At 41.8% G+C, this 20,468-nt stretch overlaps 1 protein-coding gene across 1 annotated transcript in view; it reads right to left on the reverse strand.

Moving 5' to 3' along the window:
- LOC136871693 (SUN domain-containing ossification factor) overlaps positions 1–20,468 on the reverse strand; it is a 338,199-nt gene that overhangs the window by 289,134 nt on the left and 28,597 nt on the right. The window contains exon 2 of the mRNA XM_067145204.2: positions 3,604–3,793. Within this exon, the coding sequence (XP_067001305.2) occupies positions 3,604–3,793 (190 nt within the window). The remainder of the gene's footprint in view (positions 1–3,603; positions 3,794–20,468) is intronic.

Genomic DNA, 20,468 nt, shown 5'->3' on the forward strand with positions numbered 1-20,468 from the left:
ACACCAGGCTGACGTAGCTGAGCACCTTCAAAATACCACCGGACTGAGCCAGGATCGAACCTGCGAAGTTGGGGTCAGAAGGCCAGCGCCTCTACCGTCTGAGCCACACAACCCGACTCCTAAAATGGATGTCTCATGTTCGTAACAGCAAACATTCTTACTACTGCCACACCTTTCACCTTCAGTGGGTGGATATTCATTCCTGTTCAGCAAACTCGGCCTAAATACTAAACACCAATACGTATAATCTGATCTTGATAAACGTCGGTAGGGCCTATACAAGGGCAGAGTTATAAAAACGATATCAAAACCCGAAGTAGTATTATATGCAACAAAGATACGGAAGTGGCACGCCTATAAATATATTCTGAACAGACACGAAAAATTAAGGAGAAAATACAAGGATAAAAAGGGAATATGAGCAGCAGAATAGAACATACACAACAAATTTACATCCTTGTCAAATCATTAAACAGAAAATGGAAGAAAATAGGGAGAACAGTAAAATTATGTAATGTCTTTAAAAGACTGTAGGATACGAAATCGAAAGAAAGTGAAGGAAGAAGAAAGGACCGGTACTTGGAAGTAATAAGGATATTTATTACAATGTGGTCTATGACTCTATAAGAGTTGAAATCTAATCAATGTAATTCCTTAAGTTTATGTATAATTATGACAACACATTTTCAGAAGAGATTCATCATCATCGTCATCATCATCATCATCAATTTCCCACTTCAGTCGCCCGGGTGTGGTTAACAAGCCTCCTCACTCCTATCTTTCCACTTCTCCTGCTCCATTACTTCCGCCGCATCCAATCCAGCTTCTCTAATGTCTTTCCAAATCTGATCCATCCATCTTCTTCACGGTCTTCCAACTGGTCTCTTTCCCTTAACTTCTCTTTCTAATTCCCTTCTTGCTACACGCTCCTTTCCCATTCTTTTTAAATTCCGAACCATCTCAGCCTTGCTTTCTGTATCATCTGTACTAACGGTTCTATATTTAGCTCTTCTCTGATTTTAATATTTTGAATTCTATCTCGTCTTGTCTTTTTAACTGACGTTCTTAAAAATTTCATTTCTACTGCTTGGATATTACTATCTTGTCTCTTATTGGTTACTAGTGTTTCTAGTCCGTATGTTACAACTGGTATGAAATACTGTTTATGTAATGTTAATTTCGTTCTTTTGGGTATTTTGTCATCCCAAAAGAGCTCTCTGATTTGATGATACAATGTTGTACCTTTACTTAGTCTGTTATTAATTTCAGGGTTGATTTCATTTCTTCCATTAATAATACTACCTGGATATGCAAACTGTTCTACATTCTCTAATTGTTCTCCGTCTATGTTCACTTGGCTTCTCTTTTTCTCTTTTCCACAGTGCAAATGACTACAGTTTTCCTTTTACTAATCACCATTCCAAACTCCTTCAGATTTTCATGCCAAATGTTGTCTCCTTTGTACCTCCTTTTCTCCCTTTCCCCAAATCACCACATCATCTGCAAATACCAAAGCATTCCCTACTGATACTCCGTTTTACACGTTTTGTGATTTCATCAATCAATATAATAATAATGGCGACAGTGCACTTCCTTGCTTGAGACCTTTTTGTGTATACAATGTTTCAGAGTCACCACTCCCCACTTGTACACTGCTTTTAGTCTCACGATACAACATTTTAATCTTGTTAATTAATGATTTTGGTACATTCCTTTTCAGTAGGCATTCCCATACATGTTTTCTCTCAACTGTATCACAACTTTTTCGAAATCCAAAAATAACATGGTTGGAACTTGAACGGGCCGTGAAAGCAATGACCAAAGGTAAAGCAAGTGGAAAAAAACGAATTCAATGCTGATATGATTAAGGCAGCAGGAAGCACGGGACTACAGTGGCATTACCGAGTCCTCAATGCCATATAGAAGGATGAAAGGATATCTGAAGATTGGCAGCAAGGAAGCATTGCACCATTGTTCAAAAAAGGAAATAGGCAGAAATGTGAAAATTATAGAGGTATAACCCTATTATCACATGGGCTAAAAATAACGGTAACGGAGAAAGTGATAGACAAAAGGCTGGGGGATATAATAGAAACACAGAGGAAAAACAATATGGCTTTAGACCGAATAGATGAACATCAGACTTGATATTTACAGTGCGAACGATAATGGAAAAACATCTGCAAAGGAACAAGAATAGATTCATCTATATATCTATATACTAGCTGATGTACCCGTGCTTCGCTACGGGATGAAGTTCTAGTATATTCAGGGTACGGCCAGAATACAAGTGTTCTGGTTTCGCCTTCCAGAAAAATTTGCGGAGACACCAGAAGAAGGCCACAACAGAAGGAAGATAGTAACATGCCCGCATGCCGGCGGGTAGTCCCGGAGCCTGACTCTCTCATCCCTTCCACCGAAAAGTGTATCAAGAGAGCTGGCAATCGCATGACCAAATAACATTTTAAAATATATTTACAATTTGCTTTACGTCGCACTGACATATAGGTCTTATGGCGGCAAAGGGAGAGGAAAGGGCTAAGAGTGGGCCAGAAAGCGGCCGTGGCCTTAATTACGGTCGAGCCCCAGCTATTTTCTTTTCATTTTAATACTTAGTTGGAAGTAAAAACAATTGGTATAAACTAGTATATTGCCAAGACCCTTAGTCGAATATATATTTTTATAATGTACTATAACCCTTATGAGTATAAAGAAAATTCCATAAGCCTATAGGCTATCTATTATTTTAGAATGTCATCTACGAGCCAAGGATAACGATGCAAATAGTTCATTGTAATTACTATGCGAGTGAATTCCGAAAGATAACCTGCTTTCTGTAATGTCTGCCCTGTAACATTTATCTGTAAGAAATAGGAACGTCTTATGGAAGTTGTAAAGTTAACTACAAAAAATGCATTTATGCCTTCAGGATTACATATTTTTATGCTATAATAATGACCATATAATTAAGAAAAGTAACTGAGTATAAATCAATCCTTGATTGTTAGGACGATAACGTCAAAAAGGTACACTCATTTTGACGACCTCGTGGCTTCTGTTCCAGAAGGGACTCCATGTCAAGGATTTCAAAACTCACTGGCCATGGGCGTTTCCATGCGAGTCTGGCAATCAAACTTTAAAGAACGTGCAATTTGACTATTTCGTCGTCTATTACGGAAGACAGGAACGGCAAGCAGATGTGACCTCAAGAACAGGAATAGAATGGATGTGTCATATTAGAAAGGGGGAGAATAAAATTCGTAAAAATGAATAAAATCTGACGTGGACCAGAACAGAAGAAAGAAAGGAGCGAAGTGAAATCCATGGAAGCTGCATTGTACTCAACATTGGGGCTCAAGTTGCAATACAAATCTGCAAGGTATTGAGGCCACAGAAGGGAGAAGCCACACTAGTTAAAGGGTATCACTCACACAACTGTTACGGTCTTATTGATGTGAGTTGAATAATAAATACACGAAGCAATCCCATTCTTAATCATCCGAGCTGTGGATTCCCCACTTCATTAACAAACCCCAATGAATCGGACACAACGGACGAAGTGAAAGAGCACGACTGAAAATAGAAACACAAAAATGTACTCACCTTCCTATCTTCTGAGTTTTCATTCTCTTGAGGAGATATCTGATTATTTATCACATTATCTCCAACACTATTCTCAATAGATTCTTCCAGAACCACTGAATCATTCTCAAGGAGAGTATTTACACCGGCAGCGCGTTCTCCAACCAGAACATCTGCCTTTACAACGGTCTTTGTTGAGATGTACAGAATGCTGTTGGAAAGAACAAGGGAATTAATATCAACATCAAAAACAAAACGTAAAAGACGTAGTAGTAATAGTAGTAGTAGTAGTAATAGTAGTAGTTTGATTATATTACGCCTTAAGCAAAGCGTAGCTTTAGCGGATTTCTGTGGTACTGGACAAAATGAAGAAAGGAATCGTTTTATGACCACCTCAGTGAAATATCCACTTCAATTGGCCCAAAACGGGCGACAAGCGTGCACTCGACAGTTGTGCTCGCGGTAGTGCCAGACCTATACAGGGCCTCTCTTATAAACTCAGACGGAGCGCACGGTGTACTCTGCACTACAACAGCTGCCTCAGCCCAACTTACGTCGCGCGCGGCCGCTCTGCATTAAGTAAGCGTGTATACAATCTTAAAATGAAATCTTACCTTATAAAATATGCTGGAGGTGTCATCCTTCATAATGAGGGAGTTCACAAACACCATTAGCATTTTTTGCACATCAATAGTGAGAGTTATGAGTGTGATTGTTCACACAACCATTAAGATGAAACCAGGCCTCATCCGAAAAGAACACAAGCTGTGGGTCGAATAAACGATCATTCAATGATACAAGATACCGCTCACAATATCTCACTCTTGTGGCTGGATTAGCAGGTTTTAAACAATGGGCCCGCGTGAACCTGTACGGTTTGATGTGTAGCAGCACTGAGCTCTGTGTGCAAAAAACCTACTTGTGCTGATTTTGTGAGTAATTTATTCGGCGACCGTTCAAGATTCGATCAATGTCATCTAGCTATTGCTCTGTTAAAACTGTTCGTGTGCGCGCATGTTTTTTATTGAGCACTGAGCCAGTAGTTTCAAATTATTTACAATTACAATTATCATTACATGAGCATATCGCGCAGAGTCATAAAAATGAATATTGGTATGCTGCGCGATCCGAGCAGCGATCGGCGTCAGTTTGGCACTGGGCCGAACGATGTGAAACGTGCGACCGGACGTGCAGAGGTGAACGATCAGGCCTCGCGCGGTAAATCTGCTACTGATCGACCAAATACAGACCAACTTCGCAAGGATAAAACAATAGCTACATGGAATGTGAGAGGGTTACTTCAGATGGGAAAACTTCGGATTGTAGAAAGAGAAGAAACATCAAATCGAGATTTGTGGAATGTCAGAAATTCACTGGACAGGAAGTGGGAATTTTGAAACTGTTTGATACTGTTTGGCGAGAAGGGCTCCTGCTAAAACTTATCTCTGCCATCCCCTGTTTCAAGCTTACAAATCTTATTGGCAATATGATTAGCAACAGAAACTTTCAGATCTTCTCGGATGATGCAGTAAGCAAAACCTACAAACTGAATGATGGACTTCCACAAGGATCTGTTCTGGCACCCTTACTTTTCAACCTCTATACTGCTGACTTACAAGCAACTAAGTCCAGGAAATTTATTTACGCAGATGATATACTACTGGTTAGCCAAACACCAAGTTTTCCAGAAGCTGAACAAATTCTTACAGCAGATCTAAAAAAACTAGATACATACTTCCAAAAGTGGTGCCTCCGTCCAAATCTCCAAAAGACTGTCGCATCTGTGTTTCATCTCAGAAATAAATTTGCCAACTACAAGCCTACAATAACATTCAGAAATCAATCCTTACAACACTGTCCCTTCCCAAAATACTTAGGTGTCACATTAGACAGATCCCTAACATATAAACATCATATTAACAACACAGCCGCCAAGATCAAAAGTCGGAATAATATTCTTCAAAAATTAGCCGGCACATCCTGGGGTGCAAACAACCAAGTGTTGAGATCTACTACTCTAGCTCTTTGCTATTCAGTTGCCGAATACTGCGCTTCAACTTGGCTGAACAGTGCTCATACTGCGAAGATTGATGCTCAACTAAATCAAGCAATGCGCATCATAACTGGTTGTATTCGCTCTACATACGTGGCCTGGCTGCCTACACTCAGTAATATTCCACCGCCTTGCTTAAGAAGGTCTGAAGCTCTTCTAAAACTGTGGAAGAAGACCAGCCTGGACTCCAACCTCCCCGTTCACCAGGATATTACTCAACCTGCCCCTCCACGACTTAAGTCTAGATCTCCACCCTGGCGCACTGCACTTACACTGGAAGAATCTGGGTTCTCCATCACGAACGCCTGGTTACACCATTGGCAGCAGTCTTCTGTTCCCAATCAACATCTTGTGACTCTACCTCATGTTCAACCTCCCGGATTCCATCTACCCAGACGTCAATGGAGGACTCTAAACAGGATAAGAGTCAATCAAGGAAGATGCGGCTATACTCTTTATAAATGGGGCTGGCAGAAGTCTTCTGGGTGTGATTGTGGAGCTACCTCACAGACCATCCACAGCGTAATTGCCGAGTGTCCACAGAGAGCATTTCAAGGTTCTTTGGAGGACATTCATAATGCAACTGAGGAGGCCTTAAAATGGATCAATGGACTTGATTTGGAACTATAGGCTTCTGCTTGTATATATTGTGTATATATTGTATACTTATTTATATAATCTATCTGTGCACATCATACGATAAATAATAATAATATGCATCGCCGGGCTTATCTTGTTGATAAGCGGATATCCCAATATGTTGAGGAATACAGACCTATCAATGAAAGAATACTGACCCTGACTCTCAACACCAAACCATATAAACTACATCTACATCTGATCCCACCATCGCAGCAGACGACCAGAAGATCGAAGACTTCTATGAAGACAAGGAAGGTACTATAGCATCACTTAAACCCAGAGGTATTACCATCATATTGGGAGGCTTCAATGCAAAAGTAGAAACCACCTCGATGGACAACCACTTACGAGAAACTGTAAGACAGTATGGCCTGGGTGCATGCAATGAGCGAGGCAATCGGTTGATACAGTTTACGTGGACCTCCCAGAATGGGCATTTTAAGAACGAAATTGATTACATTCTTGTCGATAAAAGATGGAGACCCTCCTTAGGTAATGCGAAAACAAAACCTAGTGTTGAATGCGGATCGGATCATCGTCTACTCTGAACCTATCTTAGAATCAAACTGAGCAAACCAGTGGTCAAAATAAAGTCGAAAAAGTTAACGGCCCCTGAGCCAATTACTTTCCAAGAAACACTCCGAAGCACTTGACTATCTGATCTAGAGGGAAATTATGGCATGGGTTGGAAAAGAATTTAAGAATGGATCACAGATGCAGCGAGCAAGGTCCCAAATATGAACACCTTAGTGAAGCGACAACACTGGATGACTGACGAAACTTTGACACTGATTGAAACGAGACTTAACATCCGGCTCATAGTTACAGATCCAGAACAAGGAAGACTAATGGAAGAAATGAACAATGACATAAACACGCTTGTAGAAGAGACAAGAATGAACATATTAAGAAACCGTGTGCAGAACTAGAGGCAAATGCGACCAAAAATCACAGCGCAGAACTGTACAAGGTGAAATATTTAGCACGAGAATTTATGCCTACGCATATTATTAAAGACGACCAAGGGAATTTCAACACAAATGCAGCGGGCATCGCCGAAGTATGGAGAGAATACTGTATCAAGCTGTTCACTGATGACCCACAACCCGTGCCAGGTCACCAGAACCCAACAGATAATGAACCAACGATCATTAAAGAAGTGAAACATGCAATAAAAAAGCTCCGGAACCGGAAAGCACCAGGCCAAGATGGAATCACTGCTGAAATCCTAAAGAACATGGGTGACCCAGATGTCGACATCCTCCACAAGTTACCGGTATGTCAGAAATATGGACATCTGGAAATTGGGCGGACCAGTTGTGCCACTGCATCGTCGTACCACTGTTCAAGAAAGGCTCTCCACTTGACTGTACGAACTACCGAACGATAGCCCTCATCTCCCATGCCAGTAAAATCATGCTCACGGTGCTGAACGAGAGGCTGAAGACCTTCTTACTTCCACAAATATCACAGGAACAAACCGGGTTTGTTTCAGGCAAAGGAACTCGTGAGCAGATCCTAAACATCCGGCAGCACATAGAGAAGACAGTGGAGTACAATATCAATATGTTCCTGTGCTTCGTGGCCTACAAGAACGCCTTCGACAAGGTGAAATGGTCAAAGCTCTGGGCTACACTCATTGACATGGGGACGCAGAGACATTTAGTGTACCTGATTCAACAATTGTACTCTTCGAACACTGCGGCAGTGAGAGTTAATAGCAACTTCTCACACAACTTTTCTACTACTGCTGGAGTGCACCAAAGTTGCATTCTCTCTCCCCTCGTATTCAATGTATACAGCGAGTACATTATGAGAGAGATCCTCGAAGATTGGAGTGACGGCATCACAGTTGGTGCCAGAAAAATTAACTATCTCAGATAAGCGGATGACAGTGTGATAATTGCAACAGATGATCAAGGACTACAAACCATCGTGCGGAGATTAGACGAGCGAAGCAGAGAATATGGTCTTGAAATCAACAATAAAAAAACAAAGTGATTATTGTAGAGCGTTTTAATAACAACTGCCATAACAAGAATTGCTAATTATGAGGTTGTCAGTCGCTTCGAGTATCTGGGATCTATTGTCACAAATACCGGAGACTGTGAACCTGAGATCCGTAAGCGCATTGCGATTGCGAGATATTCAACAGCAAAACTTACTCGCATCTGGAACGACACCTCCACTACTTGCAAGACAAAGCTCACCCTCATTCGAACTGATCTTCCCTATCGCGACCTATGCAGCAGAAACTTGAACGATGAAGATGGCGGATCGCCGTAGGATTGATGCTCTAGAAATGTGGTCCTATAGGAAATTACTGCGAATACCATGGACAGCACACCGTACTAATGAATCGATCCTGCAACAGCTCGGCATCAGAACTAGACTGTCGACCCTTATCAACCAAAAACAACTCCGATATTTTGGTCATATTTCCAGGAGACAGGAGGTAATGGAAATACTTATCATACAGGGAAAAGTCGACGGCCGAAGTCCTAGAGGACGTGCACCGTTACGATGGATGGACCAGAAAAAAGAGCTTGACCAGGATGTACTTACAGCAAGCCAGTCACCATGCCCAAAACAGAGACCCCTGGAGGCAGATCACCGAAAGACTTGTGTGATGCCACCACACCCTTACGAAGGGTTGGACTCAAAGAGTATTCGTGAAGGTGGCACTTCAACAGGAAATTGCTGAACAAATGCATCACGTTCCCGTCGAGCCGACTCGTACTTAAAATAACTTTTACATAGAAAAATACTGTATTGCAATAATAACTCTCACCATGCTAACAGCTGAGATTCAGACTGACTATCGATGCTAGGTCGAACACGCGCGCGCACGCACGCTGCACGATCAAGAACTATGCGCGCGCCTCCCGTACTGCTGCTTAGGTCTCGGAGAGTAGAAACGCCGCTTGACGGTCTGGGTTTATAAGAGAGACCCTGTAGGTCAGATCCTTTGCAACAGAACAAATATGACCTAGGCCAACCTAGCTCAACTGGTAAGACAAACGACGTGAAGTCGGAAGGCTGTGGCCTGGTCATTTTTGTTCTGTACTGACAATCTCTTCGCCATGTACTATACGTACTGAACACGACCAATAAGCTGAAAGTGTAGTTTAAGTACAATGCGGTGGTGAAAATTAAATATTCACTTGAATGGATTATGGCATCAACTTAATATCGACGAATCATTCAATTTCAGCGTAATTCTATTCAGATATTTTATTAAGAGGATGACATTATTTATTTCGAATGATCGAGAAGATAAGTTACCCGTCTCAAATATACTGGTGTCATAAAGGTAAGCATAATCAGTGATACTCAGAATTGGAAGGGTTGAAGAAGGAAACAGCAATATAGTTTAGGAAAGTGATTAACGGAAATGCAAATGCTACAAGAAGATTATATGCGGCCGCGATCTAGGAAGCCAAGAATAACGGCCAAAAGGATTCGTCGTGCTGATGCACGACACCTCAATCTGAACGCTTTCAGGCTGAGCAGCGGTCGCTTGGTAGGCCATGGCCTTTCAGGGCTGTTTAACTATGGGGTTTGTTTGATTTTATTTCCTTTCACCACATATTTTTAGAATACATAAAAATGTTTCTGATCTTCCCAGTGCAATACGTTCTTTGCTTAATAATTTAATAAGTGTATACAATTCTTTCTCTTTCTATATTTGTTTCCTATTCTCTACCAAGATATTTTTATTTTACTTTAAGTGCCTCAGACTCCCTACAAACTCTCACCAGATGCGCTCTTCCAGTATTTCTCCACAAAATAAACAACGATTTTCGTCATATCTATCTCTCTCTGATCTTTATTTTTATACAATATATCCTCATTAGCCACCACACCGTACATCTTACTTGTCTGTTTGGAAGCCTTTCTTTCTTTTTCTTTCTTTCTTTCTTTCTTTCTTTCTTTCTTTCTTTCTTTATTGATATGTTTTGGATAGTTTCGCAGAATTCCGATAATGTTCTTTTAGTTTTACATTCTACCATAATAATCTGCTTCCCTATATCTTTTACTTTAATGGTTATTTTCTTGCACAATTGCATATCTTTATTCTAGTATTTATCCTAATATTCTCCCATTCCTATTCTGTCAAGCATCATTTTAACTTCCATTAGACCGAGCTCGATAGCTGCAGTCGCTCAAGTGCGGCCAGTACCCAGTAGTCGGGAGAAAGTGGGTTCGAACCCCACTGTCGGCAGCCCTGAAGATGGTTTTCCTCGGTTTCCCATTTTCGCACCAGGCAAATGCTAGGGCAAGCCCACGGCCGCTTCCTTCCCACATCTAGCCCTTTCCTGTCCCATCGTCACCATAAGACCTATCTGTGTCGGTGCGACGTAATGCAACTTGCAAAAAAAAGTCCATTAGCCAGTAATCATCTAGTGTAGATATGCTAAATGAAATATTTCCTTCCCATCCCTCCTCTTTAATCTTAATCAATATCTTATTACCTTGTTAGTTATAAATGAAGCGGCTATGGTCTTAAGGTACAGCCCCAGCATTTGCTTGGTGTGAAAATCAGAAACCACGGAAAAACTATCTTCAGAGTAGCCGATAGTGAGGTTCGAAACCACTATCTTCCGAATACAAGCTGATAGGTATGTAACCCGAACTGCGCAGCCATTTCTTCGGTTCTGCTTGTACAGCCTACTTACATCTTCTCATAGTATTCCACTCCTGCTATTAGCCGCAGAATCTCGTGGAACCATTATTATATTGCAGAATTTATTATTAATTACATCCAGTTCTTTTCTATCTACTTCAATACAGCAGTGGTTCATGTTTGTGGGTTACTGTAGTTACGTCCTAGTTCGTGAACCATGGGCAACGGCGCAGTGGCCTAGTAAGTGGTCCTGAGAGTCGCGATACCAGTTGCTATGGAATGGGAGTGGGCATCTCGGACATATTCTGAGTCCTGGCCCTCCTTGTACTCAGACGGCTAGGACTATACAATCCACCGGTGGTCCATAACCCCTTAGAGGAGAGATCCTCACTTGGACTATGTGCAAGTAGGGTAGCATCCTGCTTCATGAATTTACCGAGCTCAGAACATTTTAAGCAACCCTCGGGCCTATGGGATTAACGGAGTCCCACAGGCGAGGGACTCCTTGGAAACAACTTGGCGAACAAAATGGAATTCGATGGGGAGCTATCAATGTTAATGGGGCTTATGGAAGAAAGAAAGTAGAACTGGCTGAGTCAGCAAAGAGGATGCATCTGGATGTGCTAGGAGTAAGTGATATTCGGGTAAGGAGAGATAACGAGGAAGAGATAGGAGATTATAAAGTGTACTTGACGGGTGTTAGAAAGGGAAGGGCAGAGTCTGGGGTAGGGCTCTTTATCAGGAATACCACTGCACGCAACATAGTTTCTGTTAGGCACGTAAATGAGCGAATGATGTGGGTAGATTTGTCAGTGGAGGAATTAGGACTAGAATTGTGTCCGTGTATTCACGATGTGAGGGTGCAGATGAGGATGAAGTTGACAAGTTTTATGAAGGATCGAGTGACATCGTGGTCAGGGTCAACAGCAAGGATAGAATAGTGCTAATGGGCGATTTCAATGCGAGAGTTGGGAATAAAATTGAGGGATACGAAAAGGTGATTGGTAAATATGGGGAAGATATGGAAGCTGATGGGAATGGGAAGCGTTTGTTGGACTTCTGTGCTAGTATGGGTTTAGCTGTTACGAATACATTCTTCAAGCATAAGGCTATTCACCGCTACACATGGGAGGCTAGGGGTACCAGATCCATAATAGACTACATCTTAACAGACTTCGAATTCAGGAAATCTGTTAGAAATGTACGAGTTATCCGGGGATTTTTCGATGATACAGACCACTATCTGATCTGTAGTGAACTAAGTATCTCTAGGCCTAGGGTAGAGAAAGTGAAATCTGTCTGCAAACGAATAAGGCAGAAAATCTCCAGGACGAGGAAATTAGACAGAAGTGCATGGATATGCTTAGTGAGAAGTTTCGAACAGTAGAGAGTAAGCAGGTTCAGGATATAGAAAGTGAATGGGTGGCATACAGGGATGCTGTAGTAGAAACAGCAAGGGAATGCCAAGGAACAACTGTGTGTTAAGATGGGAAAAGGCGAACATCTTGGTGGAATGATGAAGTGAGAGCAGCTTGTAAACGTAAAAAGAAGGCTTATCAGAAAAATCTCCAAACAAGGGCCGAGGCAGACAGGGATTTGTATGTAGATGAAAGAAACAGAGCGAAACAAATAGTTGTTGAATCCAAAAAGAAGTCATGGGAAGATTTTGGTAACAACCTGGAAAGGCTAGGTCAAGTAGCAGGGAAACCTTTCTGGACAGTAATCAAGAATCTTAGGAAGGGAGGGAAAAAGGAAATGAACAGTGTTTTGAGTAATTCAGGTGAACTCATAGTAGATCCCAGGAAATCACTGGAGAGGTGGAGGGAATATTTTGAACATCTTCTCAATGTAAAAGGAAATCATCCTGGTGGTGTTGTAAACAGCCAAGCTCATGGGGAGGAGGAAAATTATGTTGGTGAAATTATGCTTGAGGAAGTGGAAAGGATGGTAAATAAACTCCATTGTCATAAGGCAGCAGGAATAGATGAAATTAGACCTGAAATTGTGAAGTATAGTGGGAAGGCAGGGATGAAATGGCTTCATAGAGTAGTAAAATTAGCATGGTGTGTTGGTAAGGTACCTTCAGATTGGGCAAAAGCAGTAATTGCACCTATCTATAAGCAAGGGAACAGGAAGGATTGCAACAACTATCGAGGTATCTCATTGATTAGTATACCAGGCAAAGTATTCACTGGCATCTTGGAAGGGAGGGTGCGATCAGTCGTTGAGAGGAAGTTGGATGAAAACCAGTGTGGTTTCAGACCACAGAGAGGCTGTCAGGATCAGATTTTCAGTATGCGCCAGGTAATTGAAAAATGCTACGAGAGGAATAGGCAGTTGTGTTTATGTTTCGTAGATCTAGAGAAAGCATATGACAGGGTACCGAGGGAAAAGATGTTCGCCATATTGGGGGACTATGGAATTAAGGGTAGATTATTAAAATCAATCAAAGGTATTTATGTTGACAATTGGGCTTCAGTGAGAATTGATGGTAGAATGAGTTCTTGGTTCAGGGTACTTACAGAGGTTAGACAAGGCAGTAATCTTTCACCTTTGCTGTTCGTAGTTTACATGGATAATCTGCTGAAAGGTATAAAATGGCAGGGAGGGAATCAGTTAGATGGAAATGTAGTAAGCAGTCTGGCCTATGCTGACGACTTGGTCTTAATGGCAGATTGTGCCGAAAGCCTGCAGTCTAATATCTTGGAACTTGAAAATAGGTGCAATGAGTATGGTATGAAAATTAGCCTCTCGAAGACTAAATTGATGTCAGTAGGTAAGAGATTCAACAGAACTGAATGTCAGATTGGTGATACAAAGCTAGAACAGGTCGATAATTTCAAGTATTTAGTTTGTGTGTTCTCCCAGGCTGGTAATATAGTAAGTGAGATTGAATCAAGGTGTCGTAAAGCTAATGCAGTAAGCTCGCAGTTGCGATCAACAGTATTCTGTAAGAAGGAAGTGAGCTCCCAGACGAAACTATCTTTACATCGGTCTGTTTTCAGACCAACTTTGCTTTACGGGAGCGAAAGCTGGGTGGACTCAGGATATCTTATTTATAAGTTAGAAGTAACAGACATGAAAGTAGCAAGAATGATTGCTGGTACAAACAGATGGGAACAATGGCAGGAGGGTACTCGGAATGAGAAGATAAAGGCTAATTTAGGAATGAACTCGATGGATGAAACTGTACGCATAAACCGGCTTCGGTGGAGGGTCACGTGAGGCGAATGGAGGAGGATAGGTTACCTAGGAGAATAATGGACTCTGCTGTGGAGGGTAAGAGAAGTAGAGGTAGACCAAGACGACGATGGTTAGACTCGGTTTCTAACGATTTAAAGATAAGAGGTATAGAACTAAATGAGGCCACAACACTAGTTGCAAATCGAGGATTGTGGCGACGTTTAGCAAATTCACAGAGGCTTGCAGACTGAACGCTGAAAGGCATAACAGTCCATGATGATAATGTATGTATGTATGTATTCAATACAGCATACGTCTGCCCTATACAATGTTATTGATAAATCAAGGGCATTTATAGTTATGTAGTTTATATTCAGTACGTGGCATCTTCCTTTCGTGTTAGATAGAGCGGCCATCCCTTTCATTTTAGCTCGTCTTATCTGATAATTCTGCATCCCATTTGACTGATGGTAGAGAGAGCAGAAGGATGTCGTCTGCGAAAACCAGGCCTGGAATTTCTCCGTTATTCAGACATGGGCTTGTCCTATCCTATTTTTCGTAGTTATCCAAAACACCGTTAATAAAGATTATCGACAATATTGGTGATAATTTACGTCCCTGCAAACATCCTCTACCCTACACACAAGGGGAAGCAGATAGTGGATATGTTGCACCAGTGTGTATCGCGGGAAGCACGTATCGATAGACTGCACTAGGCTCAACGAGTCAGAACACGCAGGTAATCCCGGCGCTCACTGGATAGAGCGTACCGCAAAGCCTCTCTAAGGGGGCAAAAAGCTCGTGTGTACAAAATGCAGATTAAAAGCTAGAAAAAAAAAACTATTATCGTTGACAATGAATGAACAGCCCACCCTCCCTGATGACCTCGAGCCATCCGAACACAACACAATACTAATCCTGGATACCGGCTTACAACGGACTTGAACAGCCTCCGGTGAATGGAGGCGTCCGTGTTAACATTTGGGCCGATGTGCAAATCCGAGTTAATGTCAGATCAACGATCTGTATACGGTAGTACCTTACTATTCGACGCTATGACGAGATAAGGAACCAAAGGTTATCAAAAATAGTGTAAATGCTAACCAGGCGTATTCCAACCGGCTGCGTTGCTCGTGGACCGGCAGAATGAAGTCGGTGATTCTGATTACGGAATACGTAAGGATAGAGCCGTGCAATGAGCGAGTGAGTATGAGCTTATTCACTCAGGGTATATCTCTAGTCGGCTCGTTTGGTCACAGAACGAGCCCGCTGCTAGAAAGAACACAGACTCAAATTAACGAGTATAAGCAGATTAAAATCGTATGTGCCATGTACGTCTTCAAATCAAACGATAGGTTGTTTCTTTAACTTCATCTGGCAGCACTGGAAATTTAAAGGATATAATAAAGACGCCGTTAAATTTGTGCGCAATGCATCTGACGTATGACACGTCGCGATTATTCATCCTCAGTGCTCAAGATCAGGCCGCGGTGAAAGATCACTCCGCGAATCAAATTCTTAGATTTGTGCTCTTCCACTTTGACGACCGCCAAAGTGGTCATACTTCAGCAACCGCTCAGCTTGAACTGCAGTGCGCGTCTTCAACAATAAACTACCATTGCGCATCTTCTTACGGTCTTGAAAGTTCGCCGTATATACCTCGTATGTGCCTACTAAACAAAATAAGACTTGTCCTGGTAGCAATCAGGAACCTAGAGAAGCTGGATCTCAAACATTCACGCTGTGCTTGTTCCCAAGGGGTTACCCCCTGAAGGAATCAAATACTAAAAAACTTGAGTGGTGGACCACTCTCGACAGGATTTTGACGTTAAGAAGGCATGCCCAAGCGTATTCTCTCCGAATGCCACCGACTCGGATCACGGGTAGAGCCGCCATGCAGCCAAGACAATAGCCGCCAGATTTGGAAAGTATTGCCCGGAGTCCGATGTTAAACGATACCATTTAAGCATTTACCCCATAGCGTACAAGGAGGGTTTCTTACTTGGGCATTCGTCTGTGCCGTGTCGTCTCAAAATTCACGAATTACAGGAAGAGGATTAGTAAGAGTAAGTTTCTCTACCTGGGCCAGTCTCAAAACTCACGAGCAGGGCCAGTTCTTCTTTGAATAGATAATGTCCACCCTATTAGTGATGGGATAATCGAATACTTTATTAGTTTCAACATTCGAATAACTTCCATCCAATTATTCAAATCAAATCAAATAATCGAATGGGTTTCAAATATCTTTCAGTTATGGCGCGCAGAATAATCGGTTGCGTCATGAATACATTTTCCGGTTTAAGTGTGACGGGTGGATTATCGATTGAAATAAGCAAATAGATGAACTCTTACGAAAAATAGAAATACGCCTTTTTTAAATGAATCTCCAAAAGTTGAAACTAAATGAGTGAATTAACTGTCTTGATCTTTAATATCTCTAAATAAAGTTCCTTATTCAATAAATGCCGCCTTCTGGCCGCATAATGGAATGACCGTTTCTTTTAACTAGCAGCGGGCAATATATCTACTTGATGTCGTCCGGCTGCATGCATAAATGGTTAGCATGCTGAGTAAAGATCAGTGTTACATTTGGAGAATGAGGTGTGTGGTAGGATGAATTCCTGTTAACAGTACATAGTAAATATCATTCTAAAAGTGGGTGGAAAGACGTGGGTTGAAGGGAAGCGTGAGTCGCCGCGCACCTCATCCTTCCTCCGGTCATCGCAGGCACTTGTCGGGAGTCGTGAATTTTGACTCATTAGAATGTTTACTTCAACTGCCAGTTTGTAGTCGTGAGTTTAGATACTATTTGTTACCAATATTAGCTCGTGAGTTTTGAGACGTAACCGTCTGTGCGGGCCCCTGTGTTCTCAGGCGGATAGTACTGCAGGTACATGACGCTCCCACCCGAGGAGTTGTGGGGACCATCTGGGCTTCTGGGAGTAGTCGCACACATAAAAGGCCCTTCCCCATGCAGCACTTATATTAAATCAAAATTTTGAATTGATCTACAACTAACCCTGGAGAGGGGATCGATAGGAACATGGCCCTTTCAGTAGCTTTCTAGGACAGGCAGTGATTTCCTGTGGATGTATTCACAACCTCCTACCTACGGGGGTCCATTTCATAATTCCATAGCCGTAATCCAGTACCGCACCAAGGTCGCCCCTTAACAGCTGCCTCGTACGACAGATAGAGGATACCACGGGTGTTTTCATACCACCCCCACCCACAGGGAGACTGAGAAACTTAACATTTCCTGCTTTGGTCCCATTAATATTGCTATGACAATGCATACTAATTGAACAGGCTTTATAGCCACGCGCATTCTCCAGAACTCCTTGAACTTGAAAGTTCACGTTTCAAGTAATTCTGTCATTTTCCCGTGATGTTCACACACAGATGAAAAATGAACTGAACCCACTTTCAACTTTTGTATACCTACGTATTATTCCAAGATAAAAACGAAGAATGAGACAAAAATTTGAAGTGCACAGACAAAACTGCAGTTTATTTAATTACTGTAATATATTTTTCTTCCTTAATACTCTGGCACATTGTCTTCATCACACCGATTGTCTTTTTCGAGTGCATAAACCAGCTGAAGCGGTAGTGACATTGTGTTAGAGAGGAGGGATCGAAGAAGTATTTTCGAAGTGGGTGGCGGAATTCTATTCCTGTTAATGCTGCCAGAAAAAAATCCTGGCTACACGCTATATATATTAGATCCACCTTCACGACACAGGAAACAAAATGCTCCTGAAGAAACATCACCTCTTTCCTAACTTCTCAACCTTGAAAAAACTTCACGGTCACATTCTCATCAGCCAAGTTTCTTTCAACAGTCATATTTAGAAACCTTCAGTGGATATTGGAACATGTACCAAAAGCTGAAATCTGACAGTAGCCTAAAGTCTTGGGAGAGCACCACAGAGAAACGTTCTGGAACTGTTTCATTTAAGGTAATCGACTCATCTAGCTGTATATACAATTACAATTTTGTAAGATCCTGTTTTTGCTTGCATGTATCTCCAAAGTTAACGCACTTTAGCATGGGCTACCCTACACTAGAACAATTTATTCTATTAGAGAAGTGTTAAAGGGAGATGGGCAGGAAACTACACAAATACCTTTAGAGAGTTCTAATTTCTGTTACAAAGCATAATTTTCTTACCAACCAAGAGTGATTAAATGTATGATTTGGACGAACGTTATTTCCTTCCGGATGCATAGCAGTGACGAAATTCAGATATCATTCAAAGCAGCGGATATCTTTGTTAATTTCAACAACTGTGACAGCGTTAGTGCTTCGTTGGATAGTTACAATGAATGAAAATCCACAGCCTGTTTCCAGTCATTCGACCGGGTCAGGGATGGAATTAATGAACCCCCATCTAGCGGCGAGGATAGGAACTGTGCCGGCTGCCGAAGACTGTTGCACTCCTCTGGGCCAATGATTAATGAATGACAGATGAAATGAAATGATATTGGAGATTGTTGATGGAATGAATTATGATAGGGAAAACCGGAGTACCCGGAGAAAAACCCGTCCCGCCTCCGCTTTGTCCAGCACATATCTCAAATGGAGTGACCGGGATTTGAACCACGGAACCCAGCGGTGAGAGGCCGGCGCGCTGCCGCCTGAGCCACGGAGGCTCCTGGATAGTTACAATAGAGTATTATATATTATTTATTTAACTGCTACCAATTGTGGGTTGCCATTACGACAAAGCATGCCATACAAATCTCTGCGCCCGTACTGTTATACATAAACTTAGTTATTAAACAGAATTGACAGTAAATCGACATTCACATCAAGATTAAATAAATTAAATTAATAAGGATTGTATAAATAATTTCGTAGAATATTACAGAAGCCTTCCAGAGCCAATAAGACAACCTCCTGACCAAACAGTTTTTTTTCAGACCGAAGTTTGCGCAAAAGTGTGAGAACGTTTTTGGAATGGTGTGTCTATACCCTACCGGCAGTGCCTGCAACCATGATATTGCTCGGGTCATAAAAGACCTGTTGGCTCCCATCAATGATCTCCCCCACATAACAAAGCACACCAAATCAAACAAACGACTTAAACATTAAAATAATCTGCATGTTAATAAACGTTGAGAGCCTTCTATATTACCATTATGCTAGACTGTGTTACAAAAGCAAGCAATTTATATTCCTTTATTTAGAATTCCTCTCAAAGACGAAGGAACGATTGGCTGCAGCTGTCATTTACTTTTTTCTTCAGTTCAGAGTACCATTCATTTTATTTTTTACTAGCAAGATACCCGTGCTTCGCTACGGTATTATACAGAAATTTATAATTGAATGCTTATCGTTTTATATATAACCCAACGATATTCGCGATCTCACTCGTTTTCTGGGAGATTCCGCCAAAATTCGCAATCTGACTTGTTTTCTGAGAGATTACGGCAACGTTCCCCCAATTTTTCAATCTTTTATCCAGCAATCGATTTCGTACTTCCCGGGATAGGTCCAGGTATTCCACGCGGTCAGTTGGGTCCCTAAATATTTGCCATCTTTTCCTATAAGAATTTTTAATGTGGATCAAATCCTTGAGGAGATCTGGCGTGGTGTCTTCTTGGGTGCCTTGGCGGTACTGAACCTCTACTTGGCGGTAAATTACATCTGCTGCCGTTATCATTGATGACAGTATGACCAGCACCATTGTCGCCCGTAGGCAAGTGCGTAAGACTTCTGGCGATACGAATGACATACTTCCGTGCATTATTGACCTTATTACAGAGGTGAACAATTGCACGGTCAATCATATATCTATCGCTTATTTCAAATATGTTTAAATTTTTGTTTATATGCCAGAATCTACTGTAATCTAAGAAGGTTCTCCAAAGGAAAAGATGGCTCTTGAAAACGAACCCAGGAGAGATTAAAAATGATCGGTTCACGATCAGAACAAGTACATTGAAAATCCACAGCCTGTTTCCAGTCATTCAAACGGGTCAAGAATGGAATGGATAAGGCCTGCCGAAGCATGTCGAACTCCACTGGGGCAATGATTAAATGAATGACAAATGAAATGAAATGATATTGGAGAGTGTTCCTGGAATGAATGATGACGGGGAAAACCGGAGTACCCGGAGAAAAACCTGTCCCGCCTCCGCTTTGTCCAGCACAAATCTCACATGGAGTGAACGGAATTTGATCTACGAAACCCAGCGGTTAGAAGCCAGCGCGCAGCCGCCTGAGCCACGGAGGCTCCTTATAAGTACATTAGGAACAGTAAAATCAATTGGTCTCACCTCCGTTTTCACCCCACCGCGGTTAAGTTGATTTACCTCCCCCCACCCCAAAAAAAGAAAACGTGTTCCTTTATGTTTAAAGGAGATTCCAAATAC

This window comes from Anabrus simplex, chromosome 4 (genome assembly GCF_040414725.1).
Source record: "Anabrus simplex isolate iqAnaSimp1 chromosome 4, ASM4041472v1, whole genome shotgun sequence".
NCBI classification, from domain to species: Eukaryota; Metazoa; Arthropoda; class Insecta; order Orthoptera; family Tettigoniidae; genus Anabrus; species Anabrus simplex.